Source organism: Melospiza melodia, chromosome 4 (assembly GCF_035770615.1).
Source record: "Melospiza melodia melodia isolate bMelMel2 chromosome 4, bMelMel2.pri, whole genome shotgun sequence".
In the NCBI taxonomy this organism is placed as follows: Eukaryota; Metazoa; Chordata; class Aves; order Passeriformes; family Passerellidae; genus Melospiza; species Melospiza melodia.
The window spans coordinates 91,848,919-91,868,633 of NC_086197.1; the positions used below are offsets into that span (position 1 = coordinate 91,848,919).

Sequence of the window (19,715 nt, forward strand, 5' to 3'; positions counted from 1 at the left end):
CTGTCAGGTGTCTGACTGAGCTGCTTGTCACTTCTGCAGGCTGGAAAAGGAGCTTTGAGCCCCAGGAACTGCATCTGTCTCTCTGTTGTGACCTTAAAGTGATCTTACACTTAACTGCCCAGAGTGTGTGATGTGAATCAATCCCCAGATACACAAGATTTATGTGTCCAGGTAGAGCAGCTGGGATGGCAAGGCTTAAAAATCACCATAGTAAAAGAGATTATTACTGATTATTGCCTAGAAATAATGTTTGTCTAGAGTTCAAAGCAATCTGATGATCTTTGATAACTTCTTACAAGACTTGGATATGTTGTCTCATGTATTGACTTGTTCTTGTCACCATTTTAAATCCTGAAGTTTCAGGCTGCCCCTCCTGTAAATATCTGACAGTCAATGGGGAAAAGTGCTGTTTCTTGATATCCATTGAGTTCCCCCTGGGTTATAAGCTGGTTGATTACCAGCCTGATCTGGTTGCTGTGCACTGTCAAGAGATAAAGCTAATACCATTCTGCTTTTAAAAGTGAGTGGAGTGGAATAGGAATTATAGATAGTTTAAAAAAAAATAAATTGAGGGTATGGGTTCAACTAGATGTGCATATTTCTTTTGCAGTTATCTGAAGGACCATGTCAGTGTAGCTGCCATAGTTCTGCTCTCTCTCGTGGAGGCTGCAGTCCTGACCTGGGGTGGAGGGAGTGTGATCTTCCCAGTGCTCGGGCTTGCACAAGCCCTGGGCTGAGGCTGGGGCTGTGTGAGGCTCAGCTCTCCCCTCTGTCACAGTTCCATTACAGATTAGCTTGGTCCTGTCCAGCCAAGATGGAATGGAGAAGATAAAAATTTCTTTGTAAACTCCTCAAGGAAATAACTTGCTGGCTTCAAGCTTCTCTTGTTGAAGGTTGATTTGATTTTGTTTGATCAATATCTTTTAAATCCTAATGTAGAGGTATTTTTTCTTTTTAGATTGGAGCATATGATCAACAAATATGGGAAAAATCAGTAGAGCAAAGAGAAATAAAGGTAATAATGCAGCTTTTTTTTTTGTGGTTGTGTATGCTGAAGTAATTTAAATTGTATGTGGTGCTATTTAATACTGGTAAAGTAAAACTAGACTTCTGGAGTGTAACCAAATGTAACCAGTGTACTATGCTCTATTTATTTTACATAATTAATAACTCTGCACTGTTTAGTGTGATGCATCTTTCTGTATCTCAGTACTTTTTTTTCTTTTCACTTATCTTAAGACAGGGCTCACTTGTGTTAATACCTCTGTCTTTCACTTTTGTTTGTGATGAATTCTAATGTCAGTTATCTGAGCTCTCTTTGCTTTCAGTTAGTTACCTTATACCTGCAGTTTACTTTCCCTCCTTTATGATGCTGTCATTGTTTTGTACAGTTTATTAGACTGGTAAGTACCTCAGGCTTTGTTTCTGTGAACAAGCAGTTTAACAGTGTTCTGTGCATTTTGGTTTAACTAACAGTACCATCAGTGTCTGCCACATTGCTAAATCGCTTTGGAGATAAAGGAATCACTCCTATAAGTCCAGTTCTGTGAGTTGTATATGAAAGACCCATGGTGTTAATTTAGTCAACATTTTCTTGCAATTAACCTTTTTTCCCCCTCCAGCACTGCATGGAAGTATTGTGCTATTTCTGCATGAGTTTCAAGGTGTTGCTATTACTTATCAGTAAAATGTACATTGCTTCAGTTTCCTCGGGGATGGGTTTTTTCACTCTGCAGGACTTAAAACTGTGTGTGGGGGCTTGCTTGGCTTCTGTGGGAGCTGTTCCTGACCTGAGCTACAGAGTTTTTGTACAGAAATACACACACTGAGTTGGACCCCATGGTATTTCAGCAGCACAGCTGAGCCTCAGGTTGCCTGAAGGGTCCTTCCCATGGCCATGAAACCATCACAGCTCTGAGAGGAGTTCATTAATTAACTGCTGTGTGATAGCATGTTACTCAAATAGTTACTGCAAGTACTGCAAAAAAATGCTGACTGCAAACAGCATCTTGTTTGGCTCAGGAGTCCAATAACTAAAGAATTATGGTGGTGTCTGAGTTTGGGCTGACTGAGTGAAGTGCAATTTGGGTAACACCAAGGCACATGACTAAGTTCAGGGATTGCACAGAAGTGCTTTAATCTCAGAGCTCCTACAGAGCACTTTGACATTATAAATTTAGAAATGATTATGTAATGATTTATAGATTAACATCACTAAAAATCTGAAAAATTCATATATTGTAGTAGAAAATACATTTCTCTTATTACACGTTTATAATTTAGTTACAACTGTAATAGGATCTATTAAGATTAATTTTAAAATTTGTGTAAAAGAGTTTTTAAAATAATAACAATTATTTTTTAAGTATTCTTACTTAAACCTTCTTTTGCTAATGCTTACCTGAAAAGTGTTTGATGCTGAATAGAAATTATATGAATTAACTGGATGGGTCTGAGCATTATAAAACACTGAATATTTTTTTAAATAACCCTAGTCTGAAACTGCTGTTTTCCATGTATGTAAGAGATTTGGGATGCATTAAGTGTAGAAATTGCATCTGAATAAATGGAATGCTTCTACTGTATGTGGCAAACAGTTCAGGAGCCAGCTCAGTGAAGTCCATGGATTTGAAAGTACTGTTTGTCCAATGGAATTTTTAAAAAATGATTCACCATTTCTTTTCCTCTGAAGGTCACATCAAGTTGTACTCTTGACTTAGATTTTTCAGAGTTCTTTCTTTAACATGAAAACATAATTTAAGCCACAGTGGTAAATTTGTCCTAAGATTGAGCATGTGTTTCTTGGAGATTATTTCTTCCAAGAGGCACATCTTTATTTAGACTTTCAAGAGAGATCTTGTGGTCCATAAGCACTAATACATTTGAAAGTGACTACACCATTCAGCATTTTCTTTTTAAACCTCAGTTTTCTTTATGAAATGGAGTGGCTCACTTATGCAAAATTCACAAGAATCTGTAGCTGATTCTAGAATTATGGTAATTTCCAATTCTAATTATGGGTTTCTTTTCTCATTCCACATAAAATTACTGCAGTTCTGTAAAAATCTTGCATTATAAGGTCTTTATAGTGTTTGCATTTAAAATACAACTGGTTGTGTCTATTTTTCATCCTTGGAGCACATTTTGTCCTATTCATGTTTCAGTTGTGTATTAATTCTTTTTTTTGTTTGAAGTAAACTCATTTTTCTAATAAACACAATAGGTAATGACTACATATCTAGCTTGTTTCAGTTTGATTTTTTTATCTTTATTTCTGCATGAAAAAGAAATCCAGTTTAATTTAGATGTGAGAAATATTTTGCGCTGCATTCAGTTGAACATTTTGCTTGATATTATTGTACGAAGATTAACACTACCAGATTTCTCTGATCTGTTTCTCATTGACAATAATTTCATTTATATGCTTCCATTTATACCTAATGTTTATGTTTTAGTAGTGTTTTTACACATGGATGAGCCTTGGCAATGGTAGAAATGTACAGTTCACCAATTTACATGGTTTTTGAATGTGAACAGTTAAATGGTTTTCATAATAATTTCATTTGTATCCTAAATATTTTTTGAAATATTTTATTTTACTTGCTATGAATTGTATGCTGTGATTTCCTTACTGTCTAATGTGACCAAGAATCTAAGCTAAGGGGAGCAGAATAAACTCATAGCTGTCTTTAAGCCTTGAGAGTACAGCATCACATTTTAGCATTAAAAACAAACTTGAAAGCTTTGCCAGCGAGTTTGGTTCTTCTGTGATCGAAGATGCTCCTTCTTAAAAAAAAAAATAAGCTTGCTTTTCTTCCTGCTGCATTCCTGTTGTGTGGGATTTTCCCCTTCCTTTTAATTGGCTAATCTATATTCAGTACTGAGGAAAAATTCAATACTTTCCTAGAATTTGGATTTCTGAGAGCTTGTTGATTAGTGCCTCCTACATTGCAGTGTGATTTGCTATCTGGATTTGGAATTAAGGAGTTGCAGTGTAAGAGTTTTGTGAAGTTGAGTTAGACATCTAAGGAGAAAAGAGGTTCAAGAATGTAATTTGTTGCAAAAATTCTGCAAAGCTACTAGAAATATATTACTAATTCTTGCAAGTGTGTGCATACATTGTCTGCATAATGCAAAGCTATGAGTGCTCAGTGCCTGTTTGAAAAATAGTCTGGTGGGTCAGTAATTGGGTTTTATATAGATTTTAAAGTGTGTAAAAGGCATCCATTGTGCATTGTTATTTGGAATGCTTAGTTTATAGTAATTTAAATCTATGAAGTTGACATGTTTGTCTGAATTTTCAGTAGCAGTATAGGTTAAATACAATTACTGACCACATAGATATTTTCGTCTTTTGTAATGTCTGTCATCTACATGAAAGTATTTTGATAGTATTTATCTATTGCAGGGTTTGAGAAACAAACCAAAGAAAACAGGACATGTGAAACCAGACCTCATAGATGTTGATCTTGTAAGAGGTGAGTTCTGAGCTAGAAAAAGCTGAATTTCTCAGTATTAAATAACAGCCATCCTATGTCTTGTAACAAAAGTGGATTAGTAGGTTTAAAAAAAACCCAAATGAAACAAAACACAGCCAACACTACATAGCTCTTCCCTAAAGCAGGTGGATAGAAAACATTGTTAAATAATGATATTAAGATTAAATTGCAATATTAAAATTTAATTATTTAATTTAAATTTTGTTGTATAGGTCTGTATTTTGAAGAAAAAGAGGAAAGTAACTTGTGCATTGTCTTATATCATTTTAGAGTTACTAGTTGTCTTATATAATTTTATTATTGTCTTGTGCATGGTCTTATATAATTTTAGAGTTACTAGTTTACTAGTTTTACTCCTACTGCCAGGCAATTAGACTTCTTTTAAGTCTTCTGACATCTGGAGGGAATGTTACATTGAAATTTCTGGAGGGTAAAAATGTATAGGCCTTGATTGTTTCTTGCCTGTTTTAAATAACAACATGGCAACAGAAGGTCAGATGATATGAGACTTTTCTTAAAGTCTTTATTTTGTCTTAAATTATTCTTATCTGTATGTAATTTCCCATATGCCTTGTGAAGGCTAGGGAAAACATTATTTAGTGTTTTTACCCATGAGCCCAGCAGCCAGCGCAGGAAGCCGGGTAGTGCCGGTTGGGCACCCTCACACCCAGCCTTGGCCTCCAGAGGCCTACTTGCCCCCATTGTCCCCGGAACCTCACCCCCATCGTCCCTGGAGCCTCACCCCTGTTGTCCCTGGGGCTTCTCCCCTTCTGTCCCTGGAGCCTCGTCCCCATTGTCCCCGGAGCCTCACCCCTATTGTCCCTGGAGCCTCACCCCCTCAGTCCCCGGAGCCTCACCCCCTCAGTCCCTGGAGCCTCCCCGCCTCAGTCCCCGGAGCTTCACCCCCTCAGTCCCTGGAGCCTCCCCGCCTCAGTCCCCGGAGCCTCAGCCCCCTTTGTCCCCGGAGCCTCACCCCCTCAGTCCCCGGAGCCTCACCCCCTCAGTCCCTGGAGCCTCAGCCCCTCAGTCCCCGGAGCCTCACCCCCTTTGTCCCTGGAGCCACACCCCCTTTGTCCCTGGAGCCTCACCCCCTTTGTCCCTGGAGCCTCACCCCCTCAGTCCCCGGAGCCTCACCCCCTTTGTCCCTGGAGCTTCACCCTCTCTGTCCCTGGAGCCTCACCCCCTTTGTCCCTGGAGCTTCACCCTCTCTGTCCCTGGATCCTCATGCCCGATGGTAGCTCTGGCCTTGCCCTGGCTGTGCCGCCCTCCTGGGGTTGCCGGCACCACGGCCACACCATGGCCACACGGTTCCCCCCAGCTCTGGCAATAATGGCCAGTGCTGGCACTCAGCTCCATGTCTCAGCCCCATGTTGGTGTCCTTGGGCACACAGCAGACAGCCCCTGGCCCAGGAGAGCCCAGGGGTTTCAGGGAGAAGTGAGTCCAGGCTGTGCTGAGCAGTTCCTGTGACATGGCCAGACACACGGCGCTCTGGGCAGTGGCTGTTTGTGTGACCAGTCCTTTTTATGCCCTTAGCCCTCAATTTCATAGCACTTGTTCCTCCCTAAATTGCCCAAACCATTTCTTTCCCCCCACCCCTGGATTCTCCCCTAAATGCCCTACAAGTGCTGTGCCATCTGAGCTGCTTTTCCCTGGCATCCCACAGTGAGTCCCACCCCTCAGGCAGGGTCCCTTTTCCTCTGGAAGGTGACTTGGAGAGCTGCTCCCAGCAGTGCATGGTGAGGGCTCACACCTGGTCATGGTGTCCATGCCATGGTTTGAGTTCCCACCTGCTTTTCTGCCTCTCTCCTGCTCTGGCTTCATGGAGATGGCCTGGGCTGGGCTGATGGTTCCAGTGATGGCTCTGTGAGGAGAACCCTGGAAGGACCCTGCAAAGTTTTATTTGGGCTGCTTCCTCCCATTTTCTCTTTGATCTGCTCTGTGGTTGTGCAGATTGCTGTTCTCACATCACCTAACAGTTTAATTTTTTAAAAATGGAAATGTGTGAGAGAGGAACAAAATCAAATAACATTTGAACTTACAAGAAACTAATTAACAGTGTTGGACCTTTTCAGTGCAGTGTTGTACATGAATAGCATTGAAATGACTGCATGGATGTCTGAGTTGGCATTAAAGTAGTTTCAGAGCTGGCAGTGTTTTACCTGTGCAGCACAGAGCTCACCAGTACCAGTGCTGCTTGTAAATGACATGGGGATGGTGTAGCAGCATGCAGTAATTGCCCTTTCAGTCAATAACTTTGCATAATTTAAGTCACATCCCCATTAAGGAAATTTTACACTGTTTTCTGGCTGTGAAGAAAAAGAAATAGAGAGATATGGGAGAGAAAGGACATTTGAATGAGAGAGATAAGAAATGGTATAGAAGGAGACATAGATAAATTTTTCTTGGGGTGGCTTCCCTGCTCCTGGGGCTGGTCCTCAGCTGGACAGATTCACTTCAGGGCTTCCCAACCTCATTCAATTTTCCTCAATGACCTGGCTGGTGCAATTTACAGGTGTTGGTATTTTAGATCCCTTTTCTGTGTTGGGAAAGGACTCTGCTGTGCCTGCACAGCCTGTGGAGTTTTCATGAGACTTGTTGCTTTATATAAAGTTTCTGATACCTCTATGAAACAGAACAATTCTTAATAATTCATTTTAGAATAATTTTGACATGGCAATGTTTTGTTATTCAAAAATTCTGAAATGACAGGTATTTGTAGAAGTTCCTGATAATGGCAGTCAAGAGGGCATCAACAATTTATGCCATATTTGGATTGAGGAGATGGTTATTTAAAGCAGCAGTTATTAAATGCAATTATTTGAATAAATCTTGCTCTTCCACCATTTCACTGTCTTAGCTACTCTGCTATTAAACAACTGAGATTTCTCTTAGCCATAATGATGAAATAAATTCAAATTTATTTTGTTTTTTTTTAAAGGATCTGCTTTTGCTAAAGCAAAACCTGAAAGTCCTTGGACATCTTTGACCCGCAAAGGAATCGTGAGAGTTGTTTTCTTTCCATTCTTCTACAAGTGGTGGCTCCAAGTGACATCAAGGGTCATTTTTTTCTGGCTGCTTGTTCTTTACCTTCTCCAAGGTAGAGTTGGATTACAGCATCAACTTCTACTGAATGCCTTATTTTAACCATATGAAGCTGCAGTGTGCTGCTTGGTTCACTTCATGCTGTTAAGGTCTATTCCAGTATTTTCATAAAATATTGGGATGACACAGTCCCAAGCATATGTCTCTTGGTTACCATTTCTTTTACATATATAAAGGTTGCATAATGAAAAATTTAACACTCGCCTCACAAGCTTTCTTCAGCATTTGGCACATGTTTGTTTGTCACATCTGAATATAATTCAGGTTTTCAGGACAGCTGTTAACAAAGAGAAGTCAGTTCACAGCTTTTGGGATATATAGTATTGAGTTCTAGCAATCTGACTTTGTGAGTTCCTTAATTGTATGTGACACATAAGAGGAAAATTAGAAAGGGAAGAATGTCATGTAGTGAGTCAGTGTCTGTCAGTATGAAAGTCACCAAACAAATAAGTATTTCAGAAGTTTGTACAACACATATGGAACGGAAGGTTAATGAAAGTTGGGAGCAATATAAGTACCCTGAGAAGCTAAATGACTAATGAATTTTCCACTGAAATCCAATTAACATGCAATATTACTTTTTCAAATTCACCATCTGTCGTCTCAATTGTGAATCATTGTATCATTTGGAAATTTTAATTGGAACAATATATGGAGTTAAAAAAAGAAGGCACTACCTCTTGTGTGGTGATGTTGTTAGCAGGTGTAAAATTAATCTCACCATGCCAGTGCCTCAAGACCTGCAGTACTAAAAAAATACTCATGTGGCCTTCTCTGAAAAAATTTTTTTATCCCCATTTCTGAGATAGATTCCTCATTTGTCTGTGCTATGGTAAGAGATCCTATAGTGTTAATAATTCTAATCTTTTTTATAGTAATATAGGTAGTAAAATACATAAGTTGTGGTTGGTTTGTTATCATGTTCATGTGTGTGTTATTCTGAGAAACACCATTGCAGTAATTTTTTTGTGTTCCTATTTGTAAATTTATTTAAAAAAATGTATACTGGCACTTAATTTGTGGCCCCTCTGTAAGACCCTACAAGTAGAAAAACAGTGAGACAATGAGGTTTCTGAGTGCAAGCAAGTTTTTAGGACGTGAATTACAGGACTTTCTTAGAGCTAGCCTTTTTCCTCTCTGATTTCTTTGGGTCTCTGGTTTACTAAGCTGTGGATGGAATGCATCATTTCCCTAATCCACATGGTCTGTTATGTGACAACGTATTTCTGTGATTGTGAGTTAACAAATAGCAGGAAATAATGAATACTACTCCATATTACACTATAACCCAACTGTTTGAAATACTTGGTATTGAAACTGTGCAGAATAAGCTGCAGATTTTTTGATAGGTTTTGAAATAAATTAAAAGACTTAGAATAAACATGTAAGTGAAATTAAATGGACATATTTACTTATTGGAAACTATTCAAAACAGTTTCCCCCCCCCGCAAGCACTTAAATAGAAGGTTTGCTTCTATTTTACTCAGAAAGTGTGCTCAGTTACTAATTTTGGTAAGGCAGCACCAAAATATCAAGAATCCATGATGGAAGATTAAAATAAACTACCTTGAATTCCAGTGGCCAGATTTCTGTCCTGAATCTGGATTTTGTATTGAAGTTTGAACTTTTTGTCATCATGACAGGTTCTCACTGACATAGTTGTAAAATGGTCTGGCTATATTTCATTTGTATGTGTTCATAATTAAATAATTTACCAAAAGTATTTTCTATAGATCTATGAATTTCATTGCTTGGAATTACTGCTTTAAAATTGATTAGCTTCGCCAGGGTACTTGCTAGCATTTATGTAAATCTACAGAAAAAAACAGTTTCCTTGGCTATAGATTTAAACTCCAGGGTTTATTTGCATTGGTTTCCATTAGTGTAAAGTGATTAGCACCATGTGTGATAAGAGAACTACAGAGAAATGTTTTATGCTTAAGGTCATGGAACAGGCCAGTGACTTAACATAGAAGTAAAACCTTTTTTTTTCTACTTCCTTATCTATCTAGTATATACTAATACCTCATTTTTAACTTAAAATGTTTTTATATTCTAAGGGGAAAATAAAATGCAGACTTGCTGTTTCTTGTGTATTTCTTAAGTATAAAGCAAGAAACTTTAATAGTGATGTAATGGTTGTTTGTTGTAGTGGTGAGATATATAAATATATATGTATGCATTTTTAAATTCGGTATTAAAAATATTTTCAAACTCCAAATGCTTTAAAAAGAAATGCTTGTTGGCCTTTGAAATGTAAGGTTGCTTACTCTGAGGCAGCTTTTTGTTCAATGTGATATTATTTCATTTGTGTCTGTTTTACAGAATAAGCCACTGTGTTTTAGAAAAGCAGAGATCAAAATACTGGAAATACATAAAGAAATAATAAAAAGTGCTGTAAGAAATCCTGTTCCAACCAATTCTACCTAGCTGTTGATAGGAGCAATTCTTGGATAATCGATCTAGAATGTATTGTCACACTGTGCAGAGATAAATTCTTGAATTTCCGTCCTATTGTACTTAAAAAAGATCAGGAGATGGATAATATTTTTCTAAATGTATGTGAAACTCTGTGTTAGGAATCTACAATCTGCAGATTCTTGTATTCTGGAAGATGATTTCTTCCAGACAGCTCTGCTTTACTTAATGTTTTTAAGTAGCAGTAGCAAATTTAAATTTTTTTTTTGTAGGCCTACTACTGCAAAACATTTCAAATTGGGCTTATGTGTTTATCCAAGTTGTATGATAGGAGCCAAAATCAGCTCCTTCTTCAATTTTATACCTCATGGAGCTAATTGTATGTGTGAGGAACTCAGATAAGCTCATTTAGAAAGAGATAACATTAACTTTTGCTATCTGTACCTCTTTTATTGATTTTTAATAAGTTGGATTTCTCATTGCATGTGGTCTTTGAGAAACCTTATACAGCAAAAATGTACTTCATTTAAAGTAATAAATAATGCTCCATGCAAAGCTTTCGTGCTTTAATTTAGGAAAAAGAGGAGAAATTAGAATTAGTTTTTCCACAATCAAAAATTATTCCATTGTTTTGTGTGTTCATCATGTTTCTAATACTGGTTACCTTGCTAAAGATTAATTAGTGAAAAACATATGAAACCTCTTTTTAGTGGAGAACATCCAGGTTATCTGCTATGTTAGGTGTTCATGGGATTTATTTTAGATGTTTGAATGTGGCACACAGCTTTTTATGTGGCTGCATTTTTTTCAGTCAATTTCACTAGAGAACTGGTGACAGCTGTTGAACTTGTAATTATTTGTGCTAGAAATAGGTCTAAATTGTGGGACTTTCACTTCTCAGTAGTGCACAAACAAAACCAAGTTCTCATGGGATGTGCAGATGTTAGGCACAGAGAATTGTTTCCCAGATCTGTTTCTGAATTGTTTCTTGGAGTTTCTGTGGGTATTTTTGGGTTTTTTGTTTTTTTTTTTTTTGGTTTTTTGTTTGCTTTGGTTTTGTTTTTTTCTTGATAGCTCCTCTCAGCTGAGTTATGCATCACAGCTCTTCAAGCCAGAGCAAGGACAGAGTAAGCAGAGATGAGAGGGGTTCCTTTTCCTCGTGCTTCATACCTGCTGGATGTGTTCAGGTTGACCTGGAGCCTGCAAAGATGTTGCTGAGGGTTTGGGCTCTGGGTGCAGGAGCCTGGTTGTTGGCTGTATATGAAAATGGTTATAGGCTTACAAAACTAACAGTTAGCCATGGGATTGGAAGCTGGCTCTTTTTCCAACCACAAGTGCTAGTTGGAGCCTTGGTGACTTCAGCTGGACTACCCCATAGTTTACATGGTTTGTCTTTTGATCTTTCCTCACTGCTAAAAAAGATGCACAGAAGTATATATAAAATGTTTATAGGGTTGTACTTATGCGTGGCTGCCCATCCATATGGGCAATTTTGTCCCTTGGCTGGGACATGGAGTTTAAAATGCATTCTGCTGTGTAAGGAGTTTCTAGTCTCAAGTCTCATCAAACTCACTGTGTTGTGCTTTGTTAAAACACATGATGCAGAATTAAATTTATTTGGGCTGCTTTAAGGATGATATTTACTTTTTGGTTTTGTCTCCTACTGATGTTTCACCATAGCTGAAATGGTTTCATGACAGATACAACTTCCCAAATGTTCTTCCCCTCTTATTTCATTCCATTTTTTGAGCAATACCTATGATATCACAAGTATGAAAGAAAAGATGGGTACCAAGAGAATAGTCGGCTATTTAGACCCTAATTGCTGCTGGTTTTCAGGAAAATAATAATTTTGTTCTCTCAGAATTACCTGCATTGGCTTAAAATGCAGGTAAAGGTCTGCATCTGACTGATTTGTTTTTGACAAAAGCCATATGAGTTGGCCATTTCAGACATTAAACTCAACTTCATTTCCCTTCTTTTCCAGTTGCTGCTGTAGTGCTATTCTATACAGCCCAAAGCCCACATAATATACCTCTGACTGAAGTCATTGGGCCAATATGGCTCATGTTGCTGCTTGGGACTGTGCACTGTCAGATTGTCTCCACAAGAACTCCTAAGCCACCTCCCAGCACAGGGGGTAAAAGAAGAAGGTATAGTCTGTGTTGAAGTACTTTAGTCAAAGACTTATAGTCTGTGTTTAGTACTTACATTTAGGACTGTTAAACTACTGTAGAGAATGTGCATGAAAAAGAAAAGTAGGGGTTTACACTCTGTGCTTTGCTAGAGATGAGAAATTTGTGCTCTGTTTTTATTTGAAACTTCAAAATGGTGCTTAATTGGTGCTCTTTAACTTTTATGCATTGACTAATTTAGGCATAGTTTTATTTGAATTTTGATGCATTAAATCAGACTTTTTGTCTCAAAACAGTTATCTGAATAGTGGTGGAGTGACAGTGTTTATATTCAAATTTAGTTTTATAAATCTGGCTAATAATCTGTGGAAAGTATGTGCGAAAAGAGATGCTCTTGGAAATGTAGAATTTAAGTCTTCCAAGCACTCCACTGACTGATTTGCTACAGTGAATTGTCCCTTAAAATGGGAAACACTGCAGCAGTGACTTTTGTAGTCTAAGCTTCTGATGATGGAATGGAATGTGTTTTGTGTTTAAGTATATAATAATGACTGTATCATGCTTTTTAATTAAATAGAGTTTATTAAAATGATATGACAAACCTTTAGCAAAATACTTTGAAATCTTGCTTGTTTTTGCATGCTTAAACTGCTGAACACATTATAAAACTAGCAGATTGCACTTACAAAACTACCTTCCCATTTTAATCTCTTCTGCTGAAGGAAATTAAGGAAAGCAGCACATTTGGAAGTACATAGGGAAGGAGATGGCTCTAGTACCACAGATAACACACAGGAGGGAACAGTGCAGAGCTACGGTACAAGCACCTCTTGCAGTATTGGCGCTGTCTTCAGAGATATCTGGCATGCTGCTTTCTTTTTATCAGGGTTTGTATTTATTCAAGGCTACATAAGTGTTAGAGATGCACTATCCCTTTTCTAATTAAGTAAAAATTGATGTAATGGTTAAACTTCTGTTGATCTAGTTTTTTTGCTCTTAATAGCAAACTCATCTGAGTATTTGAGAATGGTCTAATGTGTTGTTTCTTGACTTTTGTAAATGCTGATGCAATGATTTTGAAAAAATATTGAATTGTCATAGAATCATTTGGGTTGGAAAGGACCTTAAAGATCATCTAGTTCTCCCCCCTTGGCATAGGCAGGGGCAACTTCCACTAGACCAGGTTGCTCAGAGCCCCATCCAGCGTGGCCTTGAACACTCCAGGGATGGGGGCAGCCACAGCTTCTCTGGGCAGACTGTTCTACTGTGACCACTCCTTCACTTAATAATTCCTTTCTAATATTGAAAGCTAAACTTACCTTTTTTCCATTTGAAACCATTGCCCCATGTCCTATCACTACCTGCTCCTGTAAAAAGTCCCTCTCCAGCTCTGGAAGGTGCTCAGAGGTCTCCCTGGAGCCTCTTCTCCAGGCTGAACAGCCTCAGTTCTCTCAGCTGTCTTTGCAGGAGAGGTGCTCCAGCCCTCTGATCATCTTCTTGTCCCTCCTCTGGACTTGTTCCCACAGTCCCATGTCCTCCTTATGCTGGGGGCCCCAGAGTTTAGCACAGTGCTCCAGGTGGGATCTCATGAGAGCAGAGTACAGAATTAATTTCTAGTTAAATTATATTTTGTTGTTTTACTACACCGTGTAGGCTATCGTGAGAAAAAAAACCAACTTAGTGTCTCAGTTTTAATCCAAAGAGAAAAATTCAACTATTTAATTTTTACTTTATTACATTACCTCCTTGTTACTCCAAGAGAATGCTTATTCAACTCTGTCACTGTCATCAAATGACACACTTTTTCTTCAGGATTCAAATAAACACTGATTGGGCTATTAAATTTCTTTTTTAAAAACCCATTCTTATAGCTCTGTGTGGAAGACATGCTATGCATGCAACATTTTGAGTGCTATGTATCAGCATGTATTAATTAGTGAAAATACACTCAATAAATAGTATTAAATGTAGAAAAGGGATAATGCAAGTTATGATATTGATGTTTTGTTGTGCATGCTGCATTGTAAATACAGCAACACTAACGTGTCTGTCATACCTGTGATCTGTGCTCTTAACCAGTGGTAAAACTTGTTACCTTCTGGGAGTGAATACTTGAAACCTTGGACAAGTTTTAAAAATGTTTAGAAGTGTTGTAAGAGGAGAATTCATTTGACTTTTTCCTGTGTGGGTTAAGCTGTCTTTGATAAGCTGTGGGTCACAGTGATAGGCACCAGGGTCTGTAGGCATTATTCTCTGGCATGCTTCAAGGGTAATCTTGTAAACATTTTGATGTTTTGTTTTCCCTTCATTGAAGATACTGTTCTGCAGTAAGAAGAGTGTTGGAAGATTTTTTTTTTCCTTTTCTTTCCAGCTACGTGGCTCAGAGTTTTTTCAGTTGAGAAGGGCTGTGTGGAACTCATCCTAAAACTTGTTTAAATCATTTAATGAGAGGTAGAGTGTGTATATATATAGATGTTAAGCCTCCACGATGACTACTTAGTATATGCAGTATCTTCAAAGGAAGAAGAACACAGAGTGACTGAGAGTGCTGTAAACAGCCCTTAGTCCTTTGTTACCCCTTCATTGCAGAGGCACAGTTGTTTGTGTGTCTAGAGCCATACAAACTTGTCTAGATGAAAAATAACCTTCTTTTTCCCCAGGGGAACATGCAGTTCAGTTTCGTCATGTAATTTTTTTCATGGTAATACAAACAGTTTGTCAGCACAATGGGAGTGGGGCTGGGAATGAGGAAGCAAGAGCACAGTGTGGAGTACATTGACTGCTTGGTGAGGTTCCTTAAAGAAAATCTTATGAAATCTCACTGTAAGGAAGCTTCACAGCTACACTTGGCCTGTTTCTTAGGACAAACTTGGAAGCTCTTTAGATAAGCACATTAAAATGTCGTACATAGAATGTCTGCTAAGTATTTATTTTTCAGCAGTTTTTCACTTACACAAATCTTTGACATACTGTTTTCTGGAATTTTAAGTATAGGTCATTCAAATTCACCTCAGAAATTAAATTTTCTGTGTTAGGGAAGGACCCTGTGTACCTACACCATTTGACTGTGCTCAGATCATTAGTAAACTGGAAGTGTGTATTCAATAAATATCCTTTCAAATGGCATAATTCAGTCTGACTTAAAAATTATAATTCTAAACTTTAATCCAGCACAGGGGCAATTTAGAAAATACTACTGATAAGTCTTACTTGAAAAGAGGGTGGTATCCAAGCAGGTGATCTGTTCAGAATGCAGTACTGATTTCAGAATTTGCTCTGCATGTGTCCTTACTCCAGTGGAAGTCTTATAACCTCTAAAGTGTTGTAATCTCGAAAAGCTTTGCAGTGGGAACAGAGAGAAGAGTTTTTCTGATCAACCCCAGTGAAAATACATTGAAATATATTGAATACATGAGAGTGCAAATCCACACTCTTTCAGAAATTTTATTGAACTTTTCTTTAGTATTTTCCCTTGATAATGCATGAAGAGGACTAAAAATCATTCTTGATTTAGCTTTTGCATATATTCAAGCCTTTTAAGACATTGTATTTATTCCTGGTGTTCGTTGTTTTATTCTAAATACTTTTAGTTATAGCCTAAAATTGTAAAAATTGATTAAGGATGGATGTATATATAGTAATTCTAGAGAACCATACATTTTTGCCATCAAGGGATATATTGTTTGTGTTTATTATTGTGGGGTTTTTTGTTTTGTTTTTCTTTAAAACATGTGCACAAAAGCCTAACTTTAAGCCCAATATACACTTTTCTGGCTTGGGGCTTACACTTAAATTTATACAAAAAAATAACTTTAGTTTCTCTGTTAGAAGCAAATAAAGACTTCAGTCAAGCTCCCTGATATTTAGAATGAGCCTTAGTTGATACCAGACCAGTAGCTTTGGTCTTATGATTTTAGCACTCAAACATTGCTTGAGTAGTGAAATCCCATCTGAAGAGGTTGTGCATGCATGCAAGTGTTCCTTTCTTCTCTTATCTGTTCCTTTTCAACTGTTTGAGGCTACTTCTAGCTTTAAAGTTTTGTGTAAAATGCATAAAAACTTTTCAAATCAAATTTGGAAGAGCTGTCTCATTAATCTGCTCACACAGTTTAGTAACTTGTGGAGGAAGTGTTTCTGACTGGATGTGTATGTGTGATGAGAACTTAAAATTTTCTTTCAAACAGTGCAGAAGTAAATGCAGAAGTGCTGGAGGAATATTTAATGAATTACAGATTAGCTTATCTGGATTCCTCCTTATTGCTGATAATTTAATTTTAGTGCTTCTTCCTCATTACTCACAACTGACCTTGCTTATTATTTTGCAATGAGTTGCCACTGAAAGGCAGTCCCTTTTGCTTTAAAAGAATTATAAATGTTAACTTTTTTCCTAGTTAGGGTGACAAATTAAAGATGGTAAACGAGGATTAAACACATTAGTAACACTGTCTCTTCTCTTGATCATTTTTTCTGCATACCATTATTTTTTGAGCTGAATTGGTCCTTTCTGGATTTTTTCCCTATTTTGTCCAGCTGTCCCTAGCCATTTTTTGCTTTCAGGACTCCCCTTTATGTGTGGGATACCTTATCTTGGAAGGAATGTGAAGTGACTCTCCAAATTCTCCCAATTTGTTTGATGTACATATTAAAGAGGAATTTAATCTTCTGCTGTGTAATCCAAGCCCTCTCAGAATGCCTCAGTCCTTAAAGAGAAAGGCAGTGCATATTCCCTCACAGGAGCACCAGATCAATTGAACAGATTCTTGATAATTCAGTGTTCTTGATAGCCCTGTGCTCTACTTGAAATAAAAATAAAAAATTTCAGAACATTATTTATAACACTTGTCTTCTTTCCTCTCTTTCCCCACTTAGTGTTCTGAAAATCTAAAAAACAAAATTTAATTCACTTTGACAATAGAGGAGCTTAAGACTAGAAGTCCCTGTCAGTAAGGTAGCAAGCTGCTATTCCTCTTCATGCCTTCATCTACTGCACTTTCTAGTTTGGGAGTGTAATCATCCAAATGTTTGCTTTGAGAGAGCTTCTTCTTGCAGGAGGTAGTCTGCTGGTACATTTATTGTCTAGGAAAGGGCTTTGATTTTAGAGGATGTTATGGGAGACTATTCAGTGAGAGATTTGTCCTTTAAAATCCTGGAGATTTTGTCCTTTAAAAAGCAGCTTAGTTGGTATGTTTGTGAGAGATAGGGAAAAATGTTGCCTGGGGTGTTGCTGGATAATGCAGAAAAGAGTAGATCCCCTTCTGTTTAGTAGGGTTGTCAGTAAGCAGAGTATATTCAAAACAGCACCAAATATCAGTGTACAGAGTACTAAACAGCATGTTTGTTTGCAGCTTCAGGAAATTGCATGCTTGCTTTGAATTAATAATTATTAAAGCAACTTCTAGCAAACCTCTTTTATTTGTTAAGATTAAATAGAGGGATTTCTCTTTCACTTTTGATGCTTGTGATTCTTCCATTAGCAAAGCTGCTGTGAAGTTTTATTTTTAAAACAGGTTTCTTTTTCTCTTCTTTCAGTAGCTAATGATACACATTTCTTTCATACCCTGACAGTTTATTTTATAACAATTTTAAGAGAGGATAATGGGTGTTATTTAGAAGATTAAATAGTTACAAATATAGCATCAAAATCAAATGTTAATATTGTTATTTCATGGACATCTTAGTAAAGCTAAAACATCGGTTGATAGGAATAAGCAGGATTTAGACTGGGAAATAATTCAGAGAATAATTGATTTAATACATGTATTTGTTTTAAATATAGATCTAAGAAAGCAAAAAACTCAATAGATAAATCCACTGAAACTGATAATGGCTACGTGTCCCTTGACGGGAAGAAGCCAGGCAGAGGCAGTGAAGAAGGAGTGCAGGGCCACGAACGCCGCTGCGAGGTGCTCAGGCCAGAGGAGACAGGGTGGAGCCCTGCCACGGGGAGAGATGCCCTGGGCAACCACAGTCACCACAAAGTAAGTGTGTTTGTTGCTTTTTGTGATGCCTTGGATGCATTTTTATCTGCTTTATTCTTAAAAATATTTTAAAAATTAAATTAGGCTTAGGGTCCTGGAGCCAAAACTTATAGTGAGTTGTCTTACTTCATCATATTCCTGGCCTTTCCTCTTTCTTGTAGGAGGAACCTTAATGGTGTTTATACATTTTTTGGTGTTCTTCATTTCAATACACAAATTTGTGTGCTGTCCTTTATCTGTGGGTATTTCCTGACCAGGTAAACCTTCTTTGCCTTCTCTGAGAGTCTGGGCATCTATGGTCTGTCTCTGTGATAAAATGGAACAGATTTTGGACAGTTTGTAATTTGAAGATCCTTCTGACCATTTCTTTGCCTGTGAATCGTCTGAATCATCTTCCTTTTCCTTTTTTTTTTTTTTTTTTTTTTTTTTTTTTTTTTTTGTGGTTTTTAATAGATCTGTATGAAAGATGAGGAAAGCAGGATTTCCCTCCAAGTGAAATAGGCAGGACTCTTTATAGGGAAGAATAGGAATGAGAGGGGAAAAAGAATTATTACAGAATTATAGGAAGTGATCATGGAAGAAAGCAGAACTTTTAATTTGTCTGGGTCTTATTATCTCCTGGATATCCTGTATTCAAAGTAACACACATTAGTGACCTCAGTGTTCAACATACATCCTCTAAGCCTTCATCCTTGTAAGAGGTGGTAAATGTTAACTTTGTACTGAATATGTTGTTAATTCAGTCTCATACTGTTGCTTTTGATTGGTTGGTTGGTTTGGATTTTTTTGGTTTGGTTTGTTCTCTTTTCAGAAGCAGATACATTTTCTCTAAGCGTATCTTGGCATGTTCAGTTTACAAAAAAATCATATTTAAAATAAGAGCATCATGATCTTTCTTGAGGCTAATGTGAAATAGGCTTTCCTTTGAAAAAAATATCTTTGATGCTACAATTTCTATTCCATAATTCCTACTCTGTCAATTTTGAGTCTTGAAAATGTGTTAATACCTGGTTTAACTGAGCGTAGATACTGAAGTTGTAGAAAGAAATTTGATTTCACTAGTTGAGAACAAGCCTTATTAAATATTACTCTGTCTTACTGCTACTGTATTTCTTGCCCTAGGATACTGCCAGGACTGTGACAAATTTATCAGATGAGGTTTCTAGTGAGGAGGGGCCTGACACTGGCTATTCCTTACGCCGCAATGCAGAGCGCACCTCCAGCGACTGCACCCTGCGGAACAGGAAATCTCACCATTACAAGAAACACTACCCTCTGGAGGTAGGTTCATTTCTATTGCTTCTTGCCTGTGAGTTCTGACAAAAAACTTGACTTCTTATTGAGTAAGGCATATAGAGCAAGCAGCTTGCCATGTGCTTGGTTGCTGGCTGGAGTTAAACGATGACATTTCCACAAATGGGTTTTTTTTTTTCCTATCTTGGATTTTAGGAGTCTGTGAATTGGAAGTCATGCTAGTGAGGAACAAAATTTTTTTCCCTTTGCTTTCGTTTAATGACAAAGTTTTGAAATGAAAAGATTGTAATCTAGTTTTTTTGAGCTTCATCCTATTTTTCAATTTGTT

The 19,715-nt window shown here is 37.6% G+C and overlaps 1 protein-coding gene across 6 annotated transcripts in view; it reads left to right on the forward strand.

Moving 5' to 3' along the window:
- Positions 1 to 19,715, forward strand: part of PHTF2 (putative homeodomain transcription factor 2) — a 62,777-nt gene that overhangs the window by 24,656 nt on the left and 18,406 nt on the right. For 2 of the 6 annotated variants that reach the window (XM_063155583.1, XM_063155584.1), the window contains exons 3-10: positions 959 to 1,015; positions 1,392 to 1,403; positions 4,409 to 4,478; positions 7,439 to 7,597; positions 12,008 to 12,173; positions 12,878 to 13,042; positions 17,932 to 18,133; positions 19,256 to 19,414. In XM_063155583.1, the coding sequence (XP_063011653.1) occupies positions 959 to 1,015; positions 1,392 to 1,403; positions 4,409 to 4,478; positions 7,439 to 7,597; positions 12,008 to 12,173; positions 12,878 to 13,042; positions 17,932 to 18,133; positions 19,256 to 19,414 (990 nt within the window). Of the gene's footprint in view, positions 1 to 958; positions 1,016 to 1,328; positions 1,404 to 4,408; positions 4,479 to 7,438; positions 7,598 to 12,007; positions 12,174 to 12,877; positions 13,043 to 17,931; positions 18,134 to 19,255; positions 19,415 to 19,715 lie in introns of all 6 variants that reach the window. The other 4 variants (XM_063155585.1, XM_063155588.1, XM_063155587.1 and 1 more) reach the window with 3 other exon arrangements.